The sequence below is a fragment of the Agelaius tricolor genome, unplaced genomic scaffold, assembly GCF_023055355.1.
Source record: "Agelaius tricolor isolate 1412-34295 unplaced genomic scaffold, bAgeTri1.0.p SCAF_10, whole genome shotgun sequence".
Lineage (NCBI taxonomy): Eukaryota > Metazoa > Chordata > Aves > Passeriformes > Icteridae > Agelaius > Agelaius tricolor.
This window is the reverse complement of record NW_027269270.1, coordinates 17,583,193-17,601,700: the sequence shown is the minus strand read 5'-3', so window position 1 is coordinate 17,601,700 and position 18,508 is coordinate 17,583,193. Positions and strand designations below refer to the sequence as shown.

The following is an 18,508-nucleotide window of genomic DNA, read 5'->3' as shown; positions in this document are numbered from 1 at the left end:
AGCAGAAGGGGAAATACTTAGAAACGCATACATGGAGTTTTGCTAAAAATATTATCTCAAGATCTCTAAGTTCCTACACACTGATCAGGAAGAAGCTGAGCAGCTCTTCACACCTACCAGCCCTCTCAGAAGGCAGTTCCCTTTCTTGCAGCCAGCACTTCCATAGTCCTGACAAGCTCCAGGCAGCAACTCACAGGTCAGCTTCAGTGGGATCTGTGGGCAGCTGAGGCAGGAATCTTCCAGCTCACTTGTTGTGACCTGGTTCCTCAACTGCCCTCCAGATAGGAGCCCCCAGAGTGATGGCTTCCAATCACATTTTCTTTTTTCTCATTATAATCTGCTGTCCTATTAGAGCAACTGACTCATTCACAGACCAGACTAGTAGAAGCAGAACATACACTACCCAAAAACTGTTGCAGAGGTGCTTTGTCACGATTTGATCACACTTCCTTTCTATCTGTATTTTTTCAGAATATTTTTATATCTTTTTCTTTCTCTACATGTTTCAGGTCATTCACCTCCTATTGCCTATTTTTCCTTCCATTTTATAATTTACTTTTAGTTACAAATTCTTGCTCATTCACCCAAATCTTAACATTTAACACTTTGTTACTATTTATGAATCTTTCCAAAAAATGGTGAATGTGCTTGAGATTCTACAATGAAAGGGATTGGAACAAGTATAGCCATGGACATAAAAACCCAAATGCACCATGTACTAATTCTCACCTGAGAAGAAATCATACAAATAAAATCATACACATTCTACTTATAAATTCAGGGTAGCATTTTTTTTTTCTTCAAGAGAATGCCACATTTGCCTAACCTATTAATTCCCTATTCTCCCCACCCCCAAAGAAAATCATAAAGCTTTCTGCCTTATGGAAAAGGGGGCACAGACATGTCAGAGATCCTTCCAAGTAATATTATGCCTCTCATGCTATTCACTATGCATCAGCTCTGGCTTGTCTTCCCATCCAGAAACTCATTCTTTCTCCTCCTGAGGAGATTAACATGAAATTTGATAGCTTTCAAAAGTGGTTTGAAACCTTAAACAAGAAATAAGAGCAGTTGGGACCAATTGTTCTGAACAGTGAAACCTGTCACACTGCATACAGCCAGGCATGCTTTGACAGTCCTTTCACTCTGAACTGGGTAATAGGAAAGTCAGTAAAGAAATGTTGTGTAACCTGCCTTGAAGCCCATATTCTCTGAGTATAAGAGAATTTGAACAAAACACAATGAAAACTGTATTTATTGTGTAGGAAAAGAACGAGTTGGTTCTGCTTATCTTCTAAAGTAAGCTCCTCCAGGCAGGGACTGTATCTTTGTACTTTTTACAGTATCGAGTGTGCTGTAAGCACTTAACAATTAATAATGAATTGTAAGTAAACTCCAAACTTGTGAGAGGTGCCAGACTGCATCTCTGGAGAATTGGCCTGTCTATTTATGTAGAGAATAGGCAGCACAGCATTGCAGGCTTGTTTATGCTGCTCCAAAAATTTACTGATTCATTTCACACAGGCTGCTGAACAACCATCAGATGGTAACTGCTCACAATCACTGAAGTCCTAGAGAGATTTCTAGAGTCCTAGAACCTTTCATGTTCTACAGCTACAACAGGGGGTGTATCTCATTTTCAATCAGCAGAATGAAGTAGTATCCTCAATTTTTAATTGGAATTAACACTAATTAAGGAAATAAAAGGTTCTTAAGATACGCCAAGAAATAATAAAAATAGTATTAGAGGAAATGCTATTTACCAGAACTCTGTTTAAGTGCCATAGTAAGTGAATTAAAAGTAACTTGTTTGCATTTTAGCCCTATAATTTTTAGTTCATTTAACATGTCTTGGGTTTTCTGAAATTATGAGCAATCTAGGCATAGTATAACCGACAGTACGTAGAATGCTTAGGTAATATCTAATCATCTTCTTTGAACTTCCCCTTTAAAATACCTCTGAAATAAAATGAAAAGTATGAAAACCTTTTAAAAGAAAACCTGAACAAAGTGGAATGCTTCATTCAATGTTGTACTTACCAGTAATTCTTTGGATGGCAAAGTCGGGACACAGAAGGAACTTCTTTAGTTCTATGCTGAAGTAAAAAAAAAACCAAACCTGAATTTTTTTCCTTGTAACCACTGTCTTTTTCATTAAGCAAATAATGGAAAAAATGGGAGTAGTAGGGTAACATTCTATAGAGGTACCCATCTGTTTTGCACTGAGGCAGGTAAATAACATCAATCTGACCGAAATGAGCTCCTGTGGACCTGCTCCCTCGTGTCTGTGTACTCTGAGTGTGATGGGTTCAGGCACAGATTCACACAAATGCACTTAGGTGTAACTATGTCACCAAACGTTGATGGCACTTGGCTTTTCAGATGTTGCACTGCTTGCTGCCACCCCCACGTCCCTCCCCATAGCTGAACCTTCTGGAACCAGCCTGTTTTTATAACACACAAGTCTCAGGCTCTCTGAACCCACGTGGCAGGTATACATGTACATCTCTGCAGCTGATTTATGATGTAGGTTTTTAATTACCAGTAAAACACGGCTCAAAGTAAAGTCTGTCTGCTTTGTTTACTGGTGAGTAACTTCACACTTTGCTCAATTACCCACTACAGGAGCCACCAGCCTGCAGCTTTTTGCTACCATTCCTGGCTATTCCTCAAGTTACCATACACTAGCATTGCTTTGCATGGCACATGTAATCAGCCTTTCAATTTTGCCCTAAAAAAAAAAAAACCAAAAAAAAAAAAAACCCACAATAAGCACATGTCTACCAGTCACCTTGAAACAATAAATTCACAGGTACTATTCAGGTCTTTATTTGCTCCCATTTAATCCCTAAAATATTGTGACTGCAAATACTACTGCTTTTTTTTTTTTTAGGTAATTATTGAAGTTCATTATTCAATTAGTTTATTCTGCACTTGGAACAAACCCCACAAAAGCCCCTATCAGTATCTGTTCCTACATATGTAAGAAATACCACTAGCAGGTTTGTTACTAGTTACTACAGTACATAGACACTTGGCTGAGTCTGTGGAGTGAAGAAGACATTTTTTACCAGTTCATACCTCTGGACTTTGTAGTGGTAATTCATTCCAGAAGCCTCTAAGGAAGCAGAAATTTGTTGAATTTCTCAATATTCTTTTAAAGGCATTAACAATATCAGTGTATTTCTGAGAGCACACAGTGTGAAAGGTTGCTGTCCTTACACCTGCAAACTGCTGCAGAGCATGCTGGCAGCCTGCTTCCAAAACCTAACCCCTGTTCAGCAAGCATCCTGCAGAATCAACCCAGTCTCCCCGTTTTAGCCCCCAAAATCTTGCTACATTTACTGAGCCTGGAATACAAGTGAGTTATTTCTTCCACTTTATTAGCATTTGTGAAGAGACAGGTGAGATCTAATTTTAAACTGTTCAGTCTGATTTTTTTGCCATACTCATGAATCTTGGCAGAGAGCCCAAAGATGAAAAAGGATCATTCTATTCATTTGTAGGGGAGTCCTGCTCTGATTAAATCCTTTAAAGCTAAAAAAAATCCTTTTTTTTATATTACTGAGACTTGCATAATTACATGACATATGTATGAATTAGGTTAATCAATTATTTTCAAATGCATGGTTTATATATTCATATCAGAAAAAATGGTTCTTCAAAGAAGCAAATTAATGTATATTCTTTATCAAAAGGTATCTTGCTGCTAGAAGTTGCATTTATAAAATTTAATGATTGATGAGGGTTTTGAGATAGAGAGAATTTCTCAAGGTTTTTCACAAATGTCAAATAACTGTATCACAATGACTTAAAAAAATCACTATCTGGGAATCCTTCCATTCAGCTTAGGTAGAATTTGCTTCCTGATGGCATGACTCAGTTTGATAAACTGAGGCAGCCAAAAGTGATAAAAAGCCATTAGAGGATGCTAGAATGAAAATACCCTACCTCATGGGAGATTGTGTCATTTATTATTATTACTATTATTATTATTATTATTGTATGTCCTTACGAAGAAGTGATTAAAAAGATAAAAATCCCTAATTTTGACTATGAATACCAGACGAAAAATTAACATAGAAATTGAAAAAAATCAACTGTATGGCAATAAACATGTACACAGCCTATTTTGTAAAACAAAGTCATGAAGCCACTTGCTTCATAAAAAGATCTCTGGAATTCAAAGATTTATCTTTAACGACTTTAAAGACTTCTTAAGAAAATCTCTTCTGATCCTTGGAAAACATGGCTATGGCAAAGGCAGTTATGCATGAAGCACTTTCAAGTTATGCAAATCCTCAAGAGAAAATTATATTAATCCCCAGATTCTATGCATTCTTCACTAATCATTTATTATGCATACTCAAAATACAGAAAGCAACCCAACCAAACAATTTTAAATATTTTTATGAGTCTAAAAATTCACAGATCTTCACAGAATAAATAATACAGGGATGCAGAACCAAAAGGTGAAAGTCAAGATTAAAGTGGAAGTAAATTCACTGAGTGGATGTCATCTTACTCCTTACCCCACATTTTATACAATTCCCACACACTGAAGTTATCCCATCCCTCATCTACAGTGGCTGCCAAACCACGATATTGGCTCCTCCTCCTGCCTCACCAGGGCCCTGCCTCTGCCTCAACACACCCACCCTGATGCCATCTCACTGTGCCTCTGCCAAGGCACATTTTCATGTCACACAAAAATACATTTGAACATACTACAACAGAGTAACAGATGGAATTCCTCCACACAGAACTGCAGCACAGCCCTCTTCTGTGCTGGAATGGAAGTAGCCTCTGCTGACTTAGTCTACCTCAACACCCCTCAATTTTCAGTGGTAGAAGACAGTGTTTTTGGAAGCTGGAATAACCATAATGAAAGGTATCCCCCAGGAAATGTTACAAAGGATTCAGGTTTAAAAATCGTCAATCAGAAGTGAAGTTGATCACCTACACAACTTTTACTTCTCTTGTGGGCAGATGAAATGACTGGCTGGTAAATCAGTAGCTACACATGGAATAGCCTACTTTGGAGAAAAGTGATGATTGTGAATAAAATATTGAAATAACAAGAAAGCATTTTTCTGTTGGGCAAAACTTTGAAGAAAGTAATGCCTCTTTGAGGAAAGTAATGAAGAAAGTAATTTGAACTGCAAATTCAATGATTGAAAGAAAAACTTAAGAAATTTTGCATCACACTTTTGAGGCTATAAAACTATCAGCAGCAGAGGCATGGAAAATAAAGCTATGTAATTATAAGGCTGGTCCTGAATATGTTTTAATTATTATGATTAAACTTAGGGAAGAACATAAGACTTGCTATGAGGTGACACATCCAAACTACTGAGACAGCTTAGAGCAATACAATACCAGACATCTAAAAATTCTTCTTAGCAGAACAAAATATTATAAATAAACAGAAACTTGAAATATCAGGTGTACACAGACAAGTTTTCCATTAATCATACAGAATGAAAACTCTAATACAATGGTGTTGAGTTTCTGAGTTTCCATACACATTTTCTTGCATTTTTACTTGTGAGTTTTTGAGGTGTCTTTTTTCCTGGAATTTGGGGTTGTTTTTTTTGTTTCTTTTGTTTCTTTGTTGTTGGAATGTTTTTTTTAATAAGCATTATTTCATAACTTTGAAACTATGGTAGAGACAAATGAATCAGAAAAATATAACACATCATAGTACTTGAAGTAGTGTGAATTGAATGGAAAAATTATCTAGGTTAAAGATAAACTTCTGTTGTCCTTGAGGTTTTAGTTCCCCAATCCAGTCTGCTGTAGAAAAGTACAAATGGTTCTTCTAACTGGGGGGAAAGGACTTCTTCTTTCACATACATTGCCACCTTATGGCAGTTAAATGTGTTTGTCACACTATGGCCTAATTTAGACCTTCTACTTGACAATTAGTAAGGATAAGCAAATTCAGAGATGTCAGCTGTCAGAAATGCTACTGAAACTAAAATCACAGTGAGGCACTAGCACCAGAGCTTACTCACCAGAGATGTCTAGAATTCTGAAGAGGGAATGAGAAAGCCACAGAGATATAAAGCATACCTACATAAATGAAATTTTGATTTTATGATAACTAGATTTATAAACATTATGTCTGTCAGTATTACTTTTACTATATTTACACTGAATCAGGAGAGTCAAGACTGATGCATCGTATTTTAGGGAAGGAAACTGGAATGCTGGAAAATAATTTAATGTAATTCTACAAAATAAGGAAATTATTTTGCATTAATAATATGTAAAGAATGACTTTTTTTCTTTTTTTGATCACTCAAGATCAAGAAAATTCACGTATTGATATGATTTGACCCTAACTTCCCTGTGTCCATTAACTACCCAGCAGCTGTGTTAATCTATCTCTTACATAAACCCTGAACATTGAAAGTATGTAACAGCACTGTAACAAATTATTTTTATAAACACTTGGACATTGCTTTCCTCCAATGCCTTTTACAGCTGAGTTGTGAAGGATCTGCTAAATTGTCATCATACCCTAGCAAATTTCTGAGCCCCTTGGAGTATTCTTCAGTTATATTGGAACATAAATGTGCCCATGTTTTTAAAACTTCTCTCAAAGTCCCAAACAATTGCAGTTTCTAAAAGTATCAGGACAGCATTGATAAAACCAATGAGCTGAACCAACTCCTCTGCTACAACTAAGATTAGGAAAAGATAATGATATGGAATGCTAATTGAAATACACCAACTATCTGTGATTGTAACAATTCCTCATAACATGTCAGTATAACTGACAGCAATAGATCTAGATGGTTTCAGACAAATCTTCAGTAATCCCTTAATATATAAACTGAGCAGAAGCAGGCAGAAACTCTTAATCATGCATGTTTTATAAATACAAAGAAAGCTGTGCAATTGCTCAATACCTCTTACACTAAAGAATCCTCACTGTTATCAAGTTTGTATTTTCAGTGGACTTAGGATTTTATGACTTTTGGGTTTTTTTAATACTAAATTAAACCAGTTAAGCTAGTTCAGTCTGTGACAGTCTGGAACAGAAGTTACTGCCCTGCTTCATTTTGTCCCTTTCCTTCGTCTTTATCCCCACCCTTCCAGCTCCTTGTCACCTTTCTGAACTGAGCTGCTTCTCCTCCTCCTTTCCATACCTTTACTTATTCCCCTCATCCCACAGCCTGGTAAACAGAGCAGAAAAATGAGACAGAGAAAGCCTGCCTCATCTACAAGAGAGATTGCTGGTTATGTACTCAAAGCTCTCCCCACAGTGTGCAGGGTAGAGAAGGGCCTCGTTGGCTGCTGTGCTTTTACAGACTTAGAAGCATTAAGGGGCTGAGCAGTTTGTGGTGTGCTGAAAGAACTTTCTTCCTGCTTGGCAACTACCATGACTTAGCCAGTGCACGTGCAATCAACAGGCTGGGAAGAATCAGAAAGCAATTGGTTGGTCAGTCTCTCACCCTGGCAATCAGATAAACCTTGGATTGGCTTGGTAATACCTCTGGTGGCTTTTTGGCACGAATGGTTTGGGTTTTTTCACTGTCAGAATGGCCAGCAGCCAGTAATATTCAAGGAAGCTTTTTCAGACCAGCATTCCAGTTGTGCTCAGAAAGACTAGAAATTTAGTAGAAGTTTATATTACATTCTGCCAGATCAGTAATAGATTAGCAAGCTATCAGAAAAGCCCTAAAGCACCACAAGAAAATTTTTAAAGAGCTAGGGAAGTTCATAACTGAAATTGTCCTAACATTTAACTAGAGACTTGAAACTGTTAAGAAAACACAGTCACACCTCAAGAAACTCTCACAAAGTTATGAACAAACCAGATAACTTTACAAAAGTACTTCTTACTTATATCAGAAAGGACACTTCTAAAAACAGACAGAAACAATTTCTCTATATGAAAAATATAAGTAAAAGGAGGAAGTAAGTTGTTTATCAGTCTCTGAATATCAAATTTATCTGCCTCTGCTTGCAGTTAAATGGGACATTTTAAGGTGGTATTTTTGCCATGTTTCAAGATTATTTAAAATCACTTCTAAATGTCCTTTATCTCCACAAGGGAGGTCTGAGTACTGTGCATCTGTTTTTTAAAGCATTCATACACAAAGTTATAATTTTGTGTGGAATAAAATTACCTATAAAACCTAAAAGACCTTGTCTCTAATTTTTGTTTTTAAACACCAATTATCTTCTCTCTTCACTCTTTAACATTTATTCTAATTGCTGCTGAAGTCTATTTGCTAATGAGGTTACCTACCATCATTTTCTGGCACTGTCATACATGAAAAAACTGCTGCAGCTGATCCAGTTACTCTTCAGCTCCACCATTTGAATCATGTGCAACAATAAATTGATTTGTGGTCTTCCTGCTTGAAAGGTAACTCTTCTGTCTTCCAGACTGGGAACAGAGCAGGAAGGAAAAGAAAAGGAGACACAATTACACTCTACTAGAGCTGCCCTAAAGCCAGAAAGAAGCTACGTGTGGAGGGGCAGGTATAGGCTCTTACCTACCTACTTACATTCTCTTCCTTTAGACTTCCACAAATTTACTCCTGTAAAACCAGAGGCAAAAGAGATTGTAGACTAAATGCAGCTCTGAAGAACTAATTTTTTATTCTGTGTCCTATGTATGAAGAAATACTGAGGAAACACCGAGGAAACCTTTCAAATGCAGTTCCTTTGACTTAATACAGAACTTTTAAAAAGCCAAGAATTGCACAAGTGGTTTTTGGACAGCATATTGCTGACAATGCCAGGGAGACCTGCAAACTGAACCTTTTTCTGCTCTTCAGAGGAGAAAAGGCATTTTATTTTACTTCATCATGGATTTTTAAAAGGAGTACATTCCACCACATCAGTCTGAATTGCCATGTGAAACCTTCATCTCATGGACAGGGATTGATAGGGGAACAGGGAAAGGGAAGCTGGAATGTGAATAGGCACCAAGTCATATAGAAAAACTGAATCCACATGCCTTCCTATTATGCCTTTTCTCTTTTTTTCTTAAGAAAATTTTGAGAATTTTTAAACTGCTAAATTATTAAAGACATTTATATATATATATTAATAGGTGTGAATAAATAGGGTACATATACATAGATGTGTTTTGGGTATTAACAGATATGTAAATTATTTTTTGATCCTAGCTTTTAGTATGAAGTATTCTCTCTAATCACAAAAGTAAAACAGTTTCATGTGTAAGACAGTAATTTCTAATTGCACTCTGCTGCAGATTTTTCTTACTCCATGTTCTGTGGCACAATCTTTTATTTTCAGAGTTCATCAATTTCCAATTAACTTCTGCAAAAGACTTTATATTTAAAACCTGTCAGCAAGTAATATCAGCACTGTGATTTCTCTTCCTGTCAGTTCCTCTATGTAGCTTTTGAAATTTCCTGTTGGATGCTCTTCTCATGTGTAGTAGAGTTTAACTGTAAAAAACCTGTTTTAATCCTGAAATACAAGTAAAAAATCATGTCAACACAGTATTATTTTGTCTTCATATTCATTGGTTACTATCTTTTCAAAGCAAACATTCTCCTTTCCTTGTTCTTCCAGTCTTTATATAAAAATAACAGAATTCTAAAAGATTGATGCAACATAGGTAAATGAAATTTCAAGTAACTGCTTTCAAATAAATGAGAAAGTAAGAGTGGTAAAGCTGGTGAATTCACAGTGCTTTTCTGCATCATTCTGGATTTTTTTTTCTTGGATGCACATGCAGTTCCAGGCAGAGGCCGTCAGGAGCCTGCATTTATCTGCCCTCCTATTCAGAATCACATAAATCACATCCAATTTCCAATGTTATATAGTTAGAGCATGAGCATCTGCTTTCCATCTGTATGAATTAATTTACTAGTATTTGCAGCAATGCTGCAGCAATCATTGTAAGACCACATTTGGCAATCATCAGGACCATGAAGAAGTTAAGACAAGAGAAAGGGTATTCACAATGTCAATTATTGGAGAGATTATTTTAACTTTTTGCCTGCCTGAGACCACTGCTGGCATAGTTCAGTTTGCATTATGTTGTGGATACAGCTACAATTTTCACTAAACACAATATAAAGATATTAACATTCACTATATAAAGATATTAATGCAAGTATGGCTGCAGAATACGAGCATAAAGCTACTATACAGCTTGGCAATCAAAAAGTACCACATGACGGGTTGCTATGGTATCTGCAAGCATGACTTTTTTATAAAGCAATATTGCAAATAGCAGTACAGCATGTAATTCTCTGACCATTTTTAAACATGACTGTTACAGATACTTACTACTTTGGAAATCAAAACAGTTTATTACATTCCATTTCATATATACATTGAAAAATATTTTGTGCTGTTTGCTAATCAGCTGTCACATTCCACAAAGATGATTATCAAGATTGCTGTTAAAGTAACATGCTTTTAAGACAATAGAAAATGGAAGTGCAGAGCATGTCTGGAACTGCAGGATTTGATTGTTATAAATTGTTTATGAAATGCCACTCCTTATTTTCATCAAAAGCTTTTCTTGCAGCAGACATCATGTGTGCTTCAGCATGCAATTTTTCCTCTCCAGAGGGATGAGAATGTACCGCAGTTTACTTTGCTTGGGTTACACTGCAGTCTTTTTTTTTAAGGCAAGCACTAGAATATGTCTCCTTCCACCATGCAACAGCTCCCACTGATCAGCGAGGAAAAATAAATATGCTGAGTGACAGAACCTGCATGCTGTATCACATAGACAAAACCTAGTTGTGCTCTTAGGATGAAAGAAATGGCACCATCCCCCACTGAAAAAGATGTTGCTAATGCAGAGGTTTCTGAGCCATTAAATATTCCTACACTGCAGAGATTTCAGATTATTTCTCCTAATGCCTTACTGAGCTAGATAAGCCTTTCTGAATCTATACTATAGAATAAATATCATAAGGATTTTCTATGTCCAAAAAAATCCCCCTGCATTTTTAATAATACTTCATTATACATATTTTTATATATATATATATATACATATACACACACACACACACACACATATATATATATAATATGTATAAGGAAGTGCAAATGACACAGATACTTTCATATGTGATTCTTCAGAAGGCTGGGGCTGTTTCAGGGGTGCACCGTGGCATTAGATGAATAATGCCTACTAAGAAAAGTAAACCTTAAAGCTATTTGAGGAATTCCTCACTGCATCAAAACCCTTCAGCTGTAGTTTAGTAAGCTCAGATGAGCACGGCAGTTCTTAGCTGACGTGGTATCAGGTCTGGATACAGGTACATGGGATATAGGTCCACATGTCTTACAGGGTACAGAACTGAAATCCAAGAAGCTGCTGTTTCAGTCACAGAAGTGCTGACAGTGACTGTTATCTCCACACCACCAGAGCGATTCTCAGGCTGTACCAAGCACAAGCCCGGTCCCTTCAGTGCCAGCCGGGCTCTGGCGGTGCCCGTGCCCGCAGCCGGTGCCGCCCGTGGCTCCGATCCGGCCCTTCCGCCCCGCAGCAGCCGGGAGATGCTCCCACCGCCCCCCGCAACGCAAACTCCTGCCTGAAAATACCCAACTACCCCCGAACCTAGTTAAGGCCTCTGGCTGAAAACAAGCGAGAAGCGATATCCTGCCTATTCCCCCTGCTACCTTCTCCCTTTTTCATTTTTACAGGTGATTCCATAGGATGGATGCGGGACTTGTCTTTAGAAGTGAAGTCTTGTCCTTAGAAGTGAAACATTTTTGTTACAAGGTTGAACCAGGCCAGGATTTGAAAAATTCCAAAAATGTTTCACTTTTATGTTCCCATACAGATTTGAGGAATAGTTGAGGCTTTTTTGGAGGATGGGGAGGGGAACTGGAGGTTGATGACACCTTCACAAAGTAAAATACAATTTCATTCCTGGGTTAGTAAGAGACAGCTCATTTCTTAGGCAGTTTTAAGGGAGCTTTTCTTACTAATTTTTCCTTGTCTATGAGCTGGGACAATAAGAGAGTGGAGTGTCCTACTGCTCTAGGAATTTTGCTTAATGTTTTGCATAATGATTTATGACTGACCCATTACCTAAAACCACTGTCTTATATCAAAAGTAAACCACAGATTTATTTCATACCTGCAGGTTAAGGAGGAAGTCTGCAAGTCAACTGTGTCTTCCATAAGTTTTTTACCTTCAAGGTATACTGGAATAATTTCAAAGAAATACAGAAGTATCCAAATTTATTCAAATATATACACTTGGAATCCAAAAATATATTACTTTTTTGGTACAGGTCTGAGATATTGCATTTAAGATACTAAAAATGGAGTGACTCCAGCTGTATTATTGATTCAATGGTCATAACTTCAAAAAGAATAGAAATTGTAAAGGGTAAAATGATTTTATAAATGACCTTATATATTTCTGTGCACTACCAAATTTGTAGAAAAATCATTACATAAATATTTTATGCTTATTCCACATAGAATTTTCAATTTACCTACACACCCATCCAGCACTGACTTAACTTTAAACAGCAATTTAAGGGTAAAAAGTATAATTTTTTTAAAAGTATTTACATTATTACATTAATACAAAATTATTAGCAATTGCCATATTAAAACACTAGTTATTCTGGATTGATAAAAACATCCATATTAATTAAAATCAGGTATAGTTGCTAAAACCATGCACATTGTCCTTCAAAGCACAGCACAGTTCAGGGTTTTTTCCTGTTAGCTATATTGGCCCAAGCATACAGCAACTTCTCTTCACAAGAGAAATGAGAACACGCACACACAAAACCAAAAAGGATTAGTCACCCCATGCCCAGGTCCAATGCACACACCATGTCCCTCATCCTGCCACGTGTGCAGCAACCTCTCACCAGGGACCAGCCTGAGAGCCTTGCAAAGGCATCAGTTGCCTGAGGACGGCAGTGACACGGCCCCTAAAACCTCTAATAGCTCCTGTTCCCTCCTCTTGGCAAGCATGGATTTCTTCAGAGGGAAAGGAATTAAAGCAACTCTGTTATGGTCCCATGGGGTTATTTTGGTGACAGATCCAGGCTGCCCTATCCCAGAGTGAGCAGTGTCTGCAGGAGCAGCTGTGGAGCCATCCCACACTGGACTTGCCCAACAGAGAATATCACTAGAGGTCTACCTGGACAACTCAAAAATTTGGCCAAAAGACATGTAGTTGAAATACAATTTTTTCTGAATTCTAGAAAAACTCTTTTGGTCAGGACAACATCAGCATTTCATTTCATCTTGATAGTGACAAGTTGAGACTGAGCTAAGTCATGAAGCAACACGTGATCTAGATGTCTAAATCACCTCACTGTTGAAGTGATTCCCCCTTAATTTTACCATTACTTGTTAATCTTTATAAAATTCATACAATAAAAGACAAAGACTAAAATAATTACATAAAAAGGTTATCTTTATTCTTTTCGGTTGTTAGCAATGTAGTTATTTTTGGTAAAACAACTTCCTGCATGCAGTTCATCAGTATACTATGAGCCAATAATTTCCAGAAAAGCAGGACCCCATCAATATTCTAGTTCTTTTATAAGAAATGCAAAATAACAAATTATATTTAAAGTGTTTCTACTGCAGTGTGCACCAATAAGCAAAGCAGACAGTGTGATATTAACTCCGGGAAAAAAGCAATGTTCCTATGACTAAGATCCCTGAAAATCAATAAACAGGATTATAACATAAAAAAAGGCCTTCTATCTTGTTTCACATAAAAAGACCTACCAACAGATCAGAAAAAAAATTTGTACTGTCCATTTGTTTTAAAATTATTCCTTATTAAAAGCTATTTAAAGCAATTAGCAGAAATTTTCCATTACACATTGTATATCATGTTTCTGAACAGTAAAGTGTCAAAGACAGACAGCAATAAATATTAATAACAACAGGAAAATATGTATAATTTCTTATAATGAGTAAAAAATGTTATAAAATAAAATGTTTTTAAAATAAAAATAATAGATATATGTTATAATTTTTTTCTAGCCCCATATTTTAAGCCATCTATTTGTCCTGTATAGTCCACCACCTTAGTGCGTATTTGCTAATTGCAACACTCACACAAAATAAAATCTTTAATAGCAGCAAACTATTGCTTACTGGTATGAGGAATGATGGTCTTGTCAGGTTTTCTTTTTAGCATTCACATTTCTTCCCATGTTAAACTTGAACAGCTGTAGGATAATTGCAGCAAGCATGCATCAGTTAGAGCTTCCAATTATTTAAAGTATCACAGAATATATCATAATATCTACTGAAATGTTGCAAGCTAACTTACCAGGGTACATATTTGACATATATATGGTAATTAGGTCATTGTCTCCTTGTTCAAAAAGGTACCACTGTGTAAAACAACTGATTAAATAACAGAGGGTATTTTACTTACATGTATAGTGTCAGCCTGAATGCAAAAAAAAAATCATCTAAACCCCCGTGCAGGACAAAGCTGATTTCACTACATCTTTTTGGTCATCTCAGTTCTCTGTGGAAGGTTACATTACAGTGGAAACCTGACTAAATTGCCAAGAGGGTGTCAAAACCACCTCTCTCATGTACGTACTTTGTGTTTCTATGATCCATCCTTCCAAAGTAGAAAAAATGAAATCTGAGGTATATATTAAGGTAGTATTTGTCCCCAAAGATACTCTGCTTTCAGCTTATACTCATAGCTTTGATTATTTTCCTAAATGGGATAAACTCATGAGAAATGAGAAGTGTAGCAACAGACTTTGGAATAAAGTATGGAAGCTACTCACGATACTACAAGGTCAAACATACCATTTAAAAAAATATATATAATTTCCTATAGGCAGAATTTGTCATTTGTAGCTCTTCTGTGAAAATAATTGTTTGAATGTTTCAGGAATTATCAGCTATCTTGTACACTGAAAGTAAGTTTTTTTAGTAGTTTCACAATTTTCCAAACAGGAGCTCTATGTAGCATCATTTATTTGTATCTGAAATGGACAGTACAATAAATTAAAAACTACTGAAAGGTAATAAAAATAAATACATTAAACTTAAAAGACTAAGTTACCGACCTCTTTTCTGTGAGAATTATTTCCTTGTTTGATTTACTGACAAATTCTTTATCTGGACTCTTGGTTTTTTTAATAGTTTGGTGCTTCTTTGATTTACATCCTGAGGTTTAATAATCTGGAATCCTGGCTTTCTGCATTTAGAAGTGGCTTGAAGAGAACTATGTTCATATTATGATGCCATAATTACATATTCCTGACATTTGTGTTTCTCTGCACACAAGAGTATTATTTAGTGTTTATCTAAATAAAGAGGTTTTAGATTTTTTTTCTCAGCACAGCAGAATTAATAAAGCAGTATGTTATTAAAGCAAATGAAATCATGAACAAGAACTGACACACATGGAACACAGATAAGAGATGAGATGTACACAGTGGATACACTTACTCCACAAAAATACAGGTTTATCAGGACCCCTAAAGGGTTCCTATATTCCAAGTAGAAATTTTGTGTCTCCTCTCAATTAGTAACAGCTGATAATCAAAACTATTGTTCTGCAAGTTTGTTTCCCTGTTACACACCAAGAGTTTACTAGTGATGGATCATTTTCTTGGACAAGCACTGTCTGCAGTAGTGGGTAAATATGTAAAAACTTATAATTTTGGCATAATCCTCCAGTAAGAGTGCTACTGACAGAAACATATTTTCAAGCTTGCAAACATTCATCATGGATAAAAGAGCCTTTTATTTTTTGTTTCCTCTTCTGTCTTTTCCTTTGTCTTCCTTTTCTGATTTGTCATCTTCATATTTTTCTTTTTCTGGTTTTGTTACACTATCATAAGAAGGCGGAGCTGTGGTGGATGCAGACATATCCATTTTCTCTGGAGATGAATTTTCACTCAGCTTACCAACAATCACATCCTTTTTGATAAGCTGATCACCCCCATCCTTCTGATACATAAATGAAAGCTTCTTTACTGACTGTCTCAGAAGATGACGTCTGTAAGCACGCTGAATGATAGTGGCAGAAACTTCTTCCTGCTTTCGTTTCAGTGTGGTTGTAATTGGTTCATAGGAGACTTTAGAAGGATTGGATGCCATAAACCGATCTTCCATCTGTATTCTGAGGGTGTCCATCTCCCCACTTTCCCCCAAAACACGCTTTGTGAAAGCAAACAAGATGTCAAGGCAGTGAATTCTGTCACCGCTCACCACAGGTAGATCCATTGCAATAAGATGAATTGTGTTTGGTTTTGGTATATTAAGAGGAGGATCTAGAGAAGCTGCAAAATCAGACAGTTTACTATATTCTATGAATTGTGTTGCACCAGGATCATATTTTTCCCAAACCTCATAAAACATCTCAAAGTCATCCTCACCCAAGGGTTCAGCGCTTTCTTCAGTAGCAACACTGAAGTTCTCCAAAATCACAGCAATGTACATGTTCACCACTACCAGAAAGGATATGATAATGTAGCTGACAAAGAAGAAAATCCCAACAGAAGGGTTGCCACAGTCACCTTTCACAGAGCTCCCTGGATGAGCCTTGTTAGGGTCACAGTCTGGCTCCCCACTGTTGAGAATTGGGTTGAGCAAATTATTCCAGCCAGCGGACGTGGTGATCTGGAACAGGCAGATCATGCTGTTGCCAAACGTTTCAAAGTTGAACATGTCATCAATCCCATCTTCCTTCTTGACATAGGCAAAGTTGGACATGCCAAATATGGCATAGATGAACATGACCAGGAAGAGCAGCAGCCCAATGTTGAACAAAGCAGGAAGAGACATCATCAAAGCAAAAAGCAGAGTGCGGATTCCCTTAGCGCCTTTAATGAGGCGCAGGATTCGACCGATCCTGGCAAGTCGTACAACTCTGAACAAAGTGGGTGACACAAAGTACTTTTCAATTACCTCAGCTAGAAACATACCTATGAAAAACATAAAAATAAATAAAGAAAGTAAGTTTTTAACACATATTACATTTTCAACAGAAAGTGTAAAATAATCAAGAGAAATTAAAATTAAGTAACTCTTCTAATTTGCACAACTTGATAGAGAGAAAGCAATAAATACACATAACTATATTTCATTTTGAACATAGGAATTTCTTACCTATTATTGAAAGAATAACAACCACAAAATCAAAAATATTCCAGCCAATGGTGAAGTAATAATAACGGAGTGAAAATATTTTGAAGACACATTCGCCAGTGAAAAGGACAACAAAGACCAAGTTAATCCAATATAAAATATTTTGCATCTGTTCAGTCTGGTCATCTGTTTCTATCATCATTGTGATCATGTTAAGACAGATTAGAACCATAATGATGATGTCAAATAGTTGCTTGGTTACAATATCAAACACCAGACCTTGCAATTTGTTCTGAGGGAAGAAAAAAGAAAAGGTTATAGTATTTTTATGTAATAAACATCTGTTTCCTCCCTCCCATTTCATTCTTCCTCTCCCAAAATATACCAAGCAAAAGGCTCAAAAATCTAAGTAAACCATTGTCCAGTAACTTATATGTGAGTTCAAAGTTTTTCTCTCAAAACTCAGCAAGCCTATATTTCTTCACGTTCTTTGATTCTATTTTCTCAGGCATAACAAATATGAGAGATTTTTCCTGCAGAACAGACACGTGTACATTTCAATTCAGAATGAAGGGGTAACTAATTTGGCTGAAACCATTTTAGAGTTAAAGGAGAAATTTTATTATAATTGATGTACCGCTGGGATTTCCCTCCAAATACAGATGACATAAGAATTGCACTATTCTTACCACTGGTCGAGGTATAGGTTTTTGTGGTTTCTTGGAGCCCAGCTTCTTCATTGCATTGTAGTATTTCTTTTGCTCTTCTGTCATGAAAATGTCTTGGCCTCCAAGGTAAATTAATAAAAGAAACCCCAAATCTGATTACAGACAAGCCTTCATATCCATTAATTCACAGCATTGCAGAACATGGTTTAAATAAGCCCTTTAGTCATCCTTATACATTGTTACCAAAACCAAAACATAATAATTATTTCAAAGATTGTTAAAATTTCTGATGAATCTTGAAGGAAAAATGAAAGAAATTATGGAGCAAAGAAAATCCCCAAAACTTCTATCTATTTCTTATTTTAAAAAAATACATACCTGATTAATTCAATTAAATAAATTTAAAAAACTAAACCCAACTTGGAAAATACACATTTCATAGACACTTAATAAATCCAGCATCATGAACTCCACATTGTAAATCAATCTACCAAAAACAAAAAAGTTTCAAAGGTACAAAGATACACCGTGAGCATATACGCCTTCAACTAAAACACACCAAGAGAAACAAATTACTGATTTTACTTTTCAGGATGTGCATTTTGCCATTTGATTATAGGTATCTCCGTTCAGATGATACATACACATAAACAGTGTGTATGAAGTTTGATCATCCCCCTACACTGTACCTAGATCATCAGAAGCATGGATTTACTTTGGGGTTTCTTGTATGAATAAAATGATTTCTAGATTGGTGTAATACACA

At 36.3% G+C, this 18,508-nt stretch overlaps 2 protein-coding genes across 4 annotated transcripts in view; one reads left to right on the top strand and one right to left on the bottom strand.

Annotated features, from left to right (window-relative positions):
• Window positions 1-18,508, top strand: part of LOC139593721 (uncharacterized) — a 32,642-nt gene that overhangs the window by 13,000 nt on the left and 1,134 nt on the right. Inside the window, exon 2 of one of the 2 annotated variants that reach the window (XM_071434992.1) lies at window positions 16,686-16,759. The exons of the other annotated variant lie outside the window; for it this stretch is intronic. Coding sequence (XP_071291093.1) covers window positions 16,686-16,715 — 30 coding nt within the window. The 3' untranslated portion in view covers window positions 16,716-16,759. Of the gene's footprint in view, window positions 1-16,685; window positions 16,760-18,508 lie in introns of those variants that run through there. 2 annotated transcript variants of the gene reach the window in all.
• The window catches only part of LOC139593720 (sodium channel protein type 2 subunit alpha-like), a 122,855-nt gene continuing 117,738 nt past the window's right edge, over window positions 13,392-18,508 (bottom strand). For both annotated transcript variants that reach the window (XM_071434989.1, XM_071434990.1), the window contains 3 exons: window positions 17,764-17,868; window positions 17,096-17,366; window positions 13,392-16,911 (listed from right to left, as the gene is read on the bottom strand). In XM_071434989.1, the coding sequence (XP_071291090.1) occupies window positions 15,728-16,911; window positions 17,096-17,366; window positions 17,764-17,868 (1,560 nt within the window). In that variant the 3' untranslated portion in view covers window positions 13,392-15,727. The remainder of the gene's footprint in view (window positions 16,912-17,095; window positions 17,367-17,763; window positions 17,869-18,508) is intronic.